The sequence below is a fragment of the Malania oleifera genome, chromosome 6 (genome assembly GCF_029873635.1).
Source record: "Malania oleifera isolate guangnan ecotype guangnan chromosome 6, ASM2987363v1, whole genome shotgun sequence".
NCBI lineage: Eukaryota > Viridiplantae > Streptophyta > Magnoliopsida > Santalales > Ximeniaceae > Malania > Malania oleifera.
The window spans coordinates 54,185,376-54,197,970 of NC_080422.1; the positions used below are offsets into that span (position 1 = coordinate 54,185,376).

General features: G+C 40.7%; 1 protein-coding gene across 4 annotated transcripts; it reads right to left on the reverse strand.

Annotated features, from left to right (window-relative positions):
* Window positions 1-1,673: 1,673 nt before the first annotated feature.
* Window positions 1,674-5,738, reverse strand: LOC131158395 (uncharacterized). 4 transcript variants are annotated; one of them, XM_058113240.1, is made up of 6 exons: window positions 5,556-5,738; window positions 4,670-5,435; window positions 3,054-3,111; window positions 2,464-2,902; window positions 2,252-2,368; window positions 1,674-1,952 (listed from the first exon to the last, which is right to left on the reverse strand). In XM_058113240.1, the coding sequence occupies exons 4-6, from the start codon at window positions 2,836-2,838 to the stop codon at window positions 1,875-1,877; spliced, it is 570 nt and encodes a 189-aa protein (XP_057969223.1). In that variant the 5' UTR covers window positions 2,839-2,902; window positions 3,054-3,111; window positions 4,670-5,435; window positions 5,556-5,738; the 3' UTR covers window positions 1,674-1,874. The 4 variants fall into 4 exon arrangements, with proteins under 4 accessions (XP_057969223.1, XP_057969224.1, XP_057969222.1 ...); XM_058113241.1 differs by having other exon boundaries at window positions 4,670-4,834; window positions 5,556-5,712; XM_058113239.1 differs by lacking the exon at window positions 4,670-5,435 and having other exon boundaries at window positions 5,556-5,731.
* Window positions 5,739-12,595: the final 6,857 nt, after the last annotated feature.

The window sequence follows — 12,595 nt, forward strand, 5'->3', positions numbered from 1 at the left end:
TCGATATTAAATCATCAATGGTGCACAAAACACGGATTTTGAATTGGGAGATCAGTAGATTGGGAGATTTTGGAGGATTTTCCTTTGAGGATTGCTATAGGAGTGTTTTAGATATAGTCTAAGTCTTCTGTATGAATAGAGTTAAAATGAAAACAATATTTTGTAACCCTTGATGTAAGCTTTGACAATTGATAGTGAAAATCAGCTGTCTGCTCCCGTGGACGTAGGCACATTGTCGAACCACGTAAATTCTTATATCTTTGATTATATTGCTTTCCTTTATTCTCTGTGTGGTTGATTGTTTTCGTATATTCATCGTTGGTTTCTTACATTGCTAGTTCCGATTCGATTTATTGTTTTCGCTGCGCATTGGCATTCAACACTTTGCACTATAGTGAAGCTCTGGAAAAAATTGGCAGAGGGTCAATAGTAATCAGGCGATGGTAGGGATGACATACAGGCGACTGCTTGCTCAACAATGGCACATAGTATTGTATATGACAGAGGTGAATTGCTGGTGTTTGAAGAGAGGTGTGTGACTACTAGGGTTGTCCAGCAACACTAGCGTGAACACGAGGAAGAAGAAACTCCCCGCGTGCATGTGCCTGTTTCAATGTGCATGCTTTGTTCTATTTATTTATTTATTTTCTATTATTCTTTTGTTGTTTCCCTTCTTTTTATTAATTGCAAATAGTTCAAAAATCATTTAAAATCCATAAAAATGTCTTCAAAAATCAGGAAAAGTCTTGTTTAATAATAATAATAATAATAATAATAATAATAATATAACTCTTTGTTAATTTTTTCTTTTTCCTTCAAAAAAAAAAACATAGAAAATAGTGTTTATATAGTTTCCTCTTTTGAACTTAGGAAGATTCTGATCTTATGGATAACTATTGAATCCCGTTAAGACGGTCATGCATGTAAATTAAATTAATCCCACTAGTGATTATTCAAGAGCTTAGCTTGAATCCATTCATACATCACATCGAAGGTTCATTCAGTCAATTTTTAATTCGGCAGCATCACATGCATATTTTTATTTTTTAATTGAAACAACTCAAACACTGCTATAAACAACAGCAAAGCAGACCACGACAACTATAACAACATTAATCTGAGTCTTCCTGAACTGTTTTAGCCAATGTCCCATAAAAAACAGGTTGGTACTCCTCTCCAAATTAACACAGTAAATACTAGATAGCAGAAAATTTCAGTGCATAGCTCTCCAAATTAACACAGTAAGAATGTCATCCCAAATTAAACCTACACCAAGAAGATTTCAGCAACTCTTGGATTAAGATAGAATCTAATGGGGCTCTTCAAATGAGAGGGGAAAAGAATTGGAGGGATTAATAGAAGAGGATGCCGCCATCTCTAGGGAACAGACCATGGGAGTAGTGATTAAAGACTCCACGAGAGATTTCACTACCGCCAAGCTTCTGCACTGATCAAATAGGCAGGGGATGGAACTAGGGCTTGTAGAATTTGGAGTACATGGTTAAGATTGGATAGGAATTGAGGATCCAAATCATTTCATAGTAAAGAGCGCATATGCCTCGAGAGCTGTATGTTTGATTTACCTCTATTTTGTGCAGCATTAGACTGGCATATAATAGAGTACCTGCAAAGAACCAAGCTTATTCTATTTACCAAATTTAGTGGAAGGGATGTACTAAGGATTGGGGTCTTCAGTTGGATCACTTATTCAATGCAAGATTCACCGACTCGGGTGATAGCCTAACACAAAGCTAAAAGAGGGATTTCAAAATAAAAAATCGACATCAGTATTTTCCACGTTTGATCACAATTGATAGAAAATACAAGGCTTTGCCAAAATAATTCTAGACGGCAGCTTCGGCTACATGTTAGCATTAAAGATAACCATCCCTTTCATCCTGCTCCTCTGCTTCCTTGTTAGCAGCTTGAACGGATTTGAACCACAAGAAGGCCTGCATTTGAAATTTAGACCTCAAATAAGTAAACAGTAGATTGCCTTGAAAATGAATACTTTATAGAAAGAATGACTTGTTGATATAGCACAACCATAACTTTTCGAGAATTATTTGTTAAAACTGGATGGGAATTACTTTTCAGTATCCTGGTATTAAGATTTGGTCAAATCAGCAGTTTTTTTAGGGATGTCTCCTTGAATACAATACATTATCTACCCTCAAAGAATTAGAAAGGCATCAGATACCTTCAAGAACCAAAAAAGGAATGTTGCCAAGTGAGGAAAAGATTTACTCACAGAGGTAGGGATGCCGGTAAATGCAAAAAACCCCAACAATGGCGCATAAAAAATGCTATCCGAGCTTAAAATCCCAAAAACAGGCCTCTGGTTGATGTACTCGAAGATAGAACCAATCTGACCTCAAAAATTTAGCAGTGATCATTATTTTTGCATTCTTTGAAAGTTGAAGAAAAGGGTCACACGGTTAAAGAAAAAAAAAAGGAGCTTACTGCAGCAATTGCAGTCACTGCTGAGGCAAGTAAATAAACGTAAAATGGGATTGCAAAACTCTGCTGCAATGGTTTCTCCTTGTCTTCATCCTGAGCCCAAGGAGGGGGCGCTTCAGAATCCGGTCTAGCCCACTGGGGAATTGTTTCTTCAGAGTCGCTCGACTTTGAAGAGCCTTTCGTCACAGCAAACACAAAAGACCTATGAGATAACCATTTTATTCTCCAACCATGATAACTTTGTTTTCTTTTCAAAGTAATGGGTTGATCATGGGTCTTATGTTCAAAACTTGGCAATAAGCTGGCGCACCATGACATCGGCTTTCTTGAACCATGGATTAAACTTGAATTGCATATAGACAATGAAGTTTCTGCCATAACTCCTCCTTTGTTCAAACTTTCTCTGCTCTACTTATTGTTTACTTTATGCCATGGTAGACACCTAAAACAAGTAAAACAAAACCATTCAAATTTTAAGAATTTTGTACAGCTTTCAAGACCTCTTAAATAGAAAGAAAGATGGCTAATCAGAAATCACCACAACTGATTAGCAGGGGTAAGGCTGCATAACACACTAACAACACTCCCCTTACCCTTACAAAGCGAGAAGCCTTGTGGGTCGAGGATGCCCTTTTTCTTCCCTCAAAGCCCCTTAAATAGAAAGAAAGATGGCTCATCACCACAATTGATTTTTTCTAAAGGGTGACCAGATAAATATATGTAGCAGTTTCCTTTTCCACTCAATTGCAACAAAAGCATTAGTATTCCGTGAAAAAAATCAAACAAGATTATTAACTGTTTTGTGTCAGGGCTTAAACTCATGAAAAAAGCACGCACAAATAACCCTAAAAAGTCAAATAAATAGCAGCTTAAACAGGATATATGGCTCAAATTCATAACAAATGTAATATCATTTTAATGTAAAATAAAGCAGAAAATCCTTTTCTGCTCAATTGCAACAAAAGCATTGGTACTTTGAACAAGCTCAGACAAGATTATTAACTGCTCACTCTGTCGGGCTTAAAATCATGAAAAAAGCACACGCAAATAACAAAAAAGTCAAATATATAGCAGCTGAAACAGGATTTATGGCTTAAAATCATCTCTAGGGAACTTTCATTTTAATGTAAAATAAAGCAACAAATAACATAGAATCTATGCAAACAATCAAGCGTATTTTTTTCAACACTTGGTGCGACAATTTTGTTGGAAAAGAATTCTACAAGCCAATGAGGATTGGTTCTCTATCAGCAACACCAAATTGACCAGTTGAGAAGTGCTAAAATTGGTCTGTCTTGTCATGTGCAATATATCCTTCTTATTTACTCCCCATGCAGATTTTTTTGTCACAAAAAACTCAACAACCCTTCATGTAATGGATATTAAACCCAACACGCGACTAAGATGTGGATAAATTATTTGATTTGATATAATGCCCCCTGCGCTGTAGTTGGAGAGATATCTGCATTGTTACTAATATTGTCTGTCAATATTAAAATGTAAAAAATAAAATAAAATAAAACAACAACAACCAAAGAGAGCTTGTTCAGTTGTGGAAAACAGTTTCATTTTCCAAAATCAAATGAGTACAAAAATGCCACATTGTTCTAAAATTTTCCTAAATTTGTATAGAAAAGTTAGAAAATATAAGAAAAACTACTTACAGCCGGAACAAATCGTGGAAAATAATTTTTATTTTATATTTTCTTTTTTCAAAATAATTGCAAAAATGTCACCTTGTTTTCTACGCTTTGAGCATTTTTATTAGGAAGCTAGAAAACAATTAAAAAAAAAAACTCTCAACTTTTCTATACAAAAGCTGAAACTTGAATACAAGGTGGCATATTTGTAAATTGTAATCATTTGGAAAACTGAAAACAGAATGAAAACAGTCTTCCACAACTGAGCTTATCACTATGTTCTCTCTATTTTCCCAGCATGTAGAACAGGTTATTATATAACAAAAAACAACCGCTAATCTTATATTTGGGAAGGGGGGGGGGGGGGGAGGAATCACATACATGAGGCAACAATTTGACCTAGTTCAAGCCTTCGAAACTATAGTTCAAATTTTGTTTTAGTTGAGAACAAATTTGTTTAGTTTAGTAGGTCCTGAAAACCACAAACAATTAAATAGATGGTCTAGCTCCACCTAATTTGGTATTATGTGAAATTTTCTTCGTAGAAACATTATGTTAGACAGAAATACCTTTCAAATTTTCAGACAACTCTGAACCACACATGCCCCAAGGCAGACATTGCGTCATACAAAAAGTAACCAACGTAACTCAAAAGAGAGAGCGATACAGATCAAAATACTCAGCCAAGGGCTGGTCTTCTCGAGTCTAACTCCACAAAAGAGTTGAACATATCTCTGCAATTTACTTCAAAAAAAGCTGCACTGATTAAAAAATATTACAAAATTGTATTGAATTTCATTTGAACCACACAAAGCCAAATCCAAATCCAAAAGCCAAAATGTATGCTCACAAACACTACCTCAATTCCTCATCTAACATGTAATTTCTCTCTCTCTCTCTCTCTCTCTCTCTCTCTCTCTTCATATATCTTCTTTTTATCAGAAAAGAAAAACAATTTCATTCAATAAGAAAATATAAAACTGGTAAAACATAGATTGTTCAAATATCGCTTCAGTGAATACAGAAAGCATGGCTTAAGGGTGGAAGTGGAAGATTCCTAACCTTTGCAATTAAACACAATTTTTTTGCAATTAATAATGAGTATTTGACGTTAATAGGAAGTAGGAGATTCTTATTCTTTGCACGGAGAACATAAGAACCTAATGCAAAGAAGGTTGTTCTTATTGAATTCTCCATAAAAAAAATTCTCCGTGCATGGGAGGAGGGTGGTGCCCTCAAATGTGTAGGTCGCAGATTTAAGTCGCGGAAGTAATCCAATATGGACTTCAGCTGCTTAAACTATCCTCTCTCAAAACTCCATGAGAGCCTTGTGCACTGAGTGCCGCAATTAGATTCCAACGCATGCCAAGCCAAATCAAAAGTATTATAGCATAAGATTTTCGCAGAAGAAACAGCACCAACTAAAGAAGGAAAGAAGAGAAATCTCAAACATACCCTGAATCCCTAATCTGACAATCCTCTGCGGGTGCTGCCGCAGGCAAGCTGCTGACTGAGGACGAAGGAGTGTGATGAAGCGCTGAGAGTGGGAGGGAGAGACACTCGAATGGATTCCGGCCACAACCCCTCACAGCCACAGGAAATCCATTTTTTGGTATGGAGGGCCTCACAATTTATTTTATCACTAAATTATATCTTGAAAATAAATAATATAATATTAAAATAATTATTTACAATTAATTCATGTGTCTAAATTTAAAAATCTCATTAAATATTATTACATTAAATCTATTATTTATTTATTTATTTGTATGAAAAATTTTTGTTGCTTCTTCAATTTTAAATTATCAAATATTAACATTAGCATTTTGGAGGCCACTTTTATATACATAAATAGACATTCATGTATTGAATTAAGAACTATCTAATATATATATATTATTATAAAAATATATATATATTAAATATAATAAAAATAAATTATAAACATATGTAATTTGTTTTCACTGTTTCTTATTCAATTTGTTCATTCAATTTAATTAATTAATATCTAAATAAATTATTGAAAGGAAAATTGTATCATGAATTCAAAGCGATGCTTTTTTGGATTGTATACAATCATCAATCAACCAAGGGAATATGATGTTGAATTTTTGGATGCATCTTTGTAAAATTATTATGAATGTTAGCTAGTAGCACCATTGTAAAATACAATGTTGTCAAGTATATATGCGTATGATTTTGAACAACAAAAAATATGCAAAATTAAATGGTCTATCCATGAATATGTTGTTGGAAAAGTAATAAGATAACTAGTATAACGGATAAATCTATCCCAAAAATTAAATCTATGACGAATAAAAATAACCAACTAACAATAATAATAAATCACACACCACAATAGAAACTGTTGCGGGGTAAAAATAGTAGGGATGCTCCTTCTACTCTCGTTGACCTGAAAGAGGAAGAAAAAAAAGGCTTGGAGGACCCAGGGTGTACTCCGGGGGATCACTCCGATGCCTAAGTAAGAGGAATGCTTTTAAAGAGGCTGAACGCAACAGTTGAATAGTGTTTAGTCACTTACCTTTGCCTTTTCTCCAAATCCCTTCTTATAGGGGTTTGAGTTGACCGCCAGTTGGGTTGGATTTATTGCACGAGGGCGTGAATTGCTCTCCAGCAATAAGTGCATGTGCCTATTACTCGGTTATTAAAGGGGTTGGCATGGATCTCTCCTCCTCTTTATTAGGTCGGAGCAAATCACTCGTCAAAATGTCAGACCCGGAGAAAGTGCGAGATAGGAGTTGACCTGCCCTCATTAGTGTGATTTATTATGGGCATATCAGTTGTCCCCCCCTCGGTTTCAAATTTCTGGATAGAATTTTGAATAATGGTTTTGTCTGCATCTTTCCCTTTAGAGGGTTTAACGCTCCATCGTATTTCCCCTTTTTTTTTTTTTTTTTGCAGAATAGTTGAGCAGCTCGTACCGAGCTGTTTTGCAGAGCTGCTCATGCCGAGCTGTTCATGCCAAGCTGCCAGGGCTGAGCTATTTTTCTTAGTTCCTCGTGCCGAACTGTTTTCGCCGAGCTGTTTGTGCCGACCAGTTTCGTCAAGCTGTTTTGTTCGAGCTCTTTGAAGATGTGCTTGGGCCGAGCTATTTTGCCGAGCGTTTCTTCCGAGCTCTTTGAAGAATTGCTTGGGCTGAGCTATTTTGCCAAACTGGTTGTGCCGAGCTGTTTTGTCCGAGCTCTTTGAAGAATTGCTTGGGCCGAGCTATTTTGCCGAACTGGTTGTGCCGAGCTGTTTTGTACGAGCTCTTTGAAGAATTGCTTGGGCCGAGCTATTTTTCCGAGCTAGTTGTGCCGAGCTGTTTAGTCCGAGCTCTTTGAAGAATTGCTTGGGCCGAGCTGTTTTGCCGAGCTGTTTTGCCGAGCTCTTTGAAGAGTTGCTTGGGCCGAGCTGTTTCTTCCGAGCTCTTTGAAGAATCGCTCAGGCCGAGCTGTTTTGCCAAGCTCTTTGAGGAGTAGTTCGGGCCGAGCTATTTTGCCGAGCTGTTGCAAGGAGTGAATTTGACCGAGCTGTCCCTTGGAAGGAATTTTTCCGACCTGTACCATGAAGGGAACTTGGCCGAGTTGTTCGAACTGCTCATTGAGAGTAGATATACCGACCTGTTCGTCCTGCTTTATGAAGGGGATTTGTCAATCTGTCCCCTGGAGGGAAATTGGCTGAGCTCTCCGACTTCATGAAGGGAATTAGTCCGACTTGTCCCATTGAGGGAAATTGGCTGAGTTGCCCAACTCCATAAAGGGAATTAGTCATGCTCGTTATTTCGAGCCTTTGCGTCTATTGAGTCGTGCTTATCTGTTGAGTTGTTCTGACCTCACGAGTCGTGCTCGTCAATTTGGGCCATCCACCTGATGAGTCGTGCTCATCTATTAGGTTGTTTTGGCCTCACGAGTCGCCCTCGTCAGTTTGGGCCATCCACCTGATGAGTCGTGCTCATCTGTTGGGTTGTTTTGGCCTCACGAGTCGTGCTCGTCAATTTGGGCCATCCACCTGATGAGTCGTGCTCGTCAGTTTGGCCGATTCGTCTATTGAGCCGTGCTCCTTTGCTGTGCCGTTCTGGCCTCACGAGTCATGCTCGTCAGTTCGGCCTATTTGCCTGATGAGTCGTGCTCATCTTTCGGTTGTTTCACCTTTCCAAGGCGTCGTTGCACGCTTCTATCCTACAAGAGATACATAAAAGCAGGTTTTAAATGCGTTCTACCTTGGGAAGTGGGTTGGAGGAATCTTCTCATTTATGGTCATCCGTCTAACGTTGTGTCCAAGGCGATGTGGTCTTTTCAAGGTAGCGTTTGTCCTTGGGAAGCCACGTCCGTGCATTTGTCAGAGATTTTCTGTGCCCTTTTCCTTCCTCGAGACGCAATCCTTTTTGTAAATGGAAATTCTTGAGATTCCCGCCACAGGGATTCGTGCCCTCCTCTCTTTATAAAGGCCAGTGGATTCTTTCATTCCGCACTCGTCTTCATTCTGAGAGGACTCCTTCTTTCTCTTCTCTTTTTCATTCCCCAAGTCCCCCATTTGGTGCTAGGTACGCTTTCCCTCTCTATAGCATTTTTTTTTTGTTGTTCTTCATGTTCTTCGTTGTTTTTGCGTTAGCTTTGTATGTTTGATCTTTTCTTGTAAGATGGCCTAACTGTTTGTGTGTGAAATTTTACTATCTTGATCTGTCTTGGCATCTTTTCCTCTTTGTTTTTGTTGGTGCTTGCTCGTTTAATCCTTAGGTATAGGTATTGTTTCGTTCAGGCTTTGTTTTCCCTATGGAGTCTTCCTCACAGCCTTTAAGGGTTCCTACTACAGTTCAGAGCGCTCGTTGTGACCTCACCTCGTCCGACCTGTAGAATGTTCGTTATTTTTTTGCTATACCATCGAATATTACTGTTAGGTTGTCATCCGCTTCCGAGTTAGCTCTTGACCAAAACTCCGAGGAGCTCTGCCTCTATACCGATTATCTAGATCTGGGTCTTAGGCTTCCTTTTCCCTCTTTTGTCTCTAACGTATTACGTTTTTACCGCATAGCACCTTCTCAACTCGTCCTGAACTCTTATCTTTCACTCACCTGTTTTGCCGTGCTTATGCTCCTCTTGGGCCATCAGTCTACAGTTCCTCTTTTCAGAAGTTGTTTCCAAATGCGATCTCATTTTGCGGAGAAGGAGCTATATTATTTCAACTCTCTACCAGGCTATAAACTTTTCTCACCAAGCAGTTCTTCCATCCATAACTGGAAGACTCGTTACTTCTTTGCCTCGGGAGAGTTGAATTACACGGGCTCTTTTATCTGGTCTTCTCCTCTTGATGGTAACGTTGTCTATCTTTTTTCCACCCTCTTTTGCAGGGCTTACTAGCAAGTTATCCGTCTAACTCATTTTTTCTCCTTTCACCCTTTTTTCCTTTGTAGTTCGGGTGCGCCATCTCCTCCCCAGACTTTCCCCCGAAGAGCAGGCCATCCTAAAAGAACTTCTTGTCCTCGGTGAACAGGGTATTATCCCTCATGAGGAGCTGCTCCAAGATCGTGTCCTCGTGCAGTGGGGGATCAGCCCCGTTTCCTTAAGTCATTCCTCCCCCTGATTATGTATATGTGTATGTTCATATATTGTCTCTACTGTTGGTATTCTTACTATTTTTCTCTTTTATCCTTGCAGATATGGACTTCACCAAGTATGAATCTCTTATGGGAGAAGCTAGGAAGCAAAGGGTGAGTAGGAGTAGGGAGAAGAGAAGGGAGATCGAAGAAGAATCCTCTCAAAGGGATGCACCTGCGACAGGTGATTCCGGCACCCTTACTGACGAGGTCCATGCTACTCCTCCTCTGACCCCGCAGGCTCAAATTGAAGCGATTTTTCACGAGCCGACCCGTTCTGCCTTTGCTCTCCATCGGGCTGTGCATGCTGAGGATTTTGTGCAGGCCCAGTGCACCCTTCCTGACGCTCTCTCAGTGAAGATCCGCCATACCTCGTACCAGGTATCTACTTAACTGGCTTTATTCTTCTGGACTTGTACATTGTCTTGCTAACTGTTCCATACTTTGTATTCTTCCACAGCTGGCAACGATGGCTCTAGCCCAGGAGGAGAAGGTTGCGGAGATGTATCAGCAGACACTCGATGCCCGGGAGAAATATGTGCTTGCTCAGAACGAATTGCACGAGGCCGAGGTCCGCGAGCGGGCTCTGCAAGCAGAGGTCGATCGCCTTCGTAAGGAGGAACTACCTGCCAAAGAAGCTGCTGCTGCTGCTACTGCTTCCCGAACCTGCAGTAAAGGAGTATAAAGACTCCAACCAGTTCGTTATCGATACTTCCAAAGCTTATCGAGTGGGATTCAGGAGGTGCCGGGATCAAGTAAGGACCAAACATCCTGAGCTTCCTCTTGATGGTGTAAGCTCTCATGGTTACAGCGACGAGAGCCCTGAGTCTGTGGAAGATCTGGAGGAGGATGAAGAAGGGGAGGAGGAAGTTGGGGAGGGGAGTAAAGCCAACTAGTTTGTAGGAACCGAACTTGTATTTTGAATTTTTCAAACTTTATTGATGTAGTGCAACTATTGTAATGGATACTTTTATTACAGCACTGCAAGAAGCAGTTTTTAAGAATAGTATTTCTTTAACATTTCAGAGTTCCATATGTTCTTAATTTCTTTCCCCCCTACATCTTCCAACTTGTATGTCCCTGGTTTTATCTCTGTTGTGACCCTATATGGGCCCTCCCAGTTAGGCTTTAACTTGTGCGACCCTGACTCGGACGGGTTGTTTCGCGTCTTCCTTAGGACTAAGTCTCCTACCTGGAAATTCCGTAGTTTGACACGATTGTTGTAGTACTTTGCTACCCTCTGCTCGTACGCTGCAACTTTTAAACTCGCCTGATCCTGTCTCTCTTCCAGCAGGTCTATTTCTGATTTGAGTTCCTCATTGTTGGTCTGCTCATTGAAGTACTGCCTTCGCCAAGAGGGTATTCCTACCTCTACTGGGATGACTGCCTCTGCGCCAAAGACAAGCATGAAAGGGGTTTCCCCTGTTGCTGCTCTCTTGGTGGTGTGGTATGCCCATATAAGGGAAGGGAGTTCCTCTGCCCACCTACCTTGCATGGATTCGAGTCGCGTCCTCAGTCCATGCAATATCGTTCGATTCATGTTCTCTACCTGTCCATTGCTCTGGGGGTGCGCCATTGACGCGAAGAGGAGCTTAATAGATAGGTCCGAACAGAACTTTTTAAAGCGTACGTTGTCGAACTGCTTCTCGTGGTCTGTAACTATCGCCCAGGGGATGCCGTAGCGGCAAACCACTGATGTCCATACGAAGCGTGTAATGTTTCGTTCTATTATGGTGGCTAGAGGTTCAGCCTCTACCCACTTAGTGAAGTAATCTATTGCTACCACTAAAAACTTTCTTTGACCTGTCGCCTGCGGTAGAGGTCCAAGGATGTCTATTCCCCACTATGCGAAGGGGCAGGGACTGGTTAAAGGGGAGAGTAAGTTAGAGGGTACGTGTGGTACAACTGCACATCGTTGACATCTGTCGCATTTCTTGACGAGCTCAACCGCGTCTTTCTTCATTGTAGGCCAGTAAAACCCCTGCCACATGGCTTTGTGGGCTAGGGCCCTACTAGCAAGGTGGTTTCCACACACTCCTTCGTGGATTTCCCGTAGTATGTACTCCCCTTCCTCGTTGCTTAGACATCGAAGGTAGGGCAGTGTTAGGGATCGCCTGTAGAGCTCCTGGCCCATCAACGTATATCTTGCAGCTTTCCTCCTCACCTTTAGAGCTTCCTTATTGTCCTCTAGTAGGGATCCGTCCTAGAGGTATAGGAATAGAGACGCTCTCCAGTCGTCCTTGCTGACTTCGGACTCTACTGAGTTAACTCTGTCCCCCTCGTATGAGGGTTTTCCTATGCGTTCAAGATAGATAGTGCTTTCCATTCTGAACTGGTTGCCGAGGCCAATTTCGCGAGTGCGTCCACCTTTTTGTTCTCTGCCCTTGGTACATGTTCTATGTCGAACTAAACGAATGCCTCTGTGTATTCTCTGGCCTTAGAGAGATATTTCTTCATTCTTGGATCCCTAACCTCAAATTCTCCTTTAAGCTGCTCTACCACCAGCTGGGAATCGCTCAATACTTTGATCTGTGCCACCCCTAATGCTTCTGCCAGGCGCAGGCCTGCTAACAAAGCTTCGTACTCCGCCTCGTTGTTGGTTTCTATGAACTCGAGCTTTAGTGCGAAGAGAGTTTCATTGCCGTCTGGGGCAGAAAGGATGAATCCACCTCCCCCTCCACCAGCATTAGAGGACCCATCAACATGCAGTGTCCATACATCCGACTTAGTGGATGACTCAGGGAGCCTTTCTGCTATAAAATCAGCGAGTACCTGAGCCTTGACTGCGGGCCTTGGTTGATACCGTATGTCAAACTCACCTAATTCGATTGACCACTTTGTCATCCTTCCCGAACTCTCCGGCCGCTGTAGAATTTGTCTCATTGGTAGGTTTGTTAAC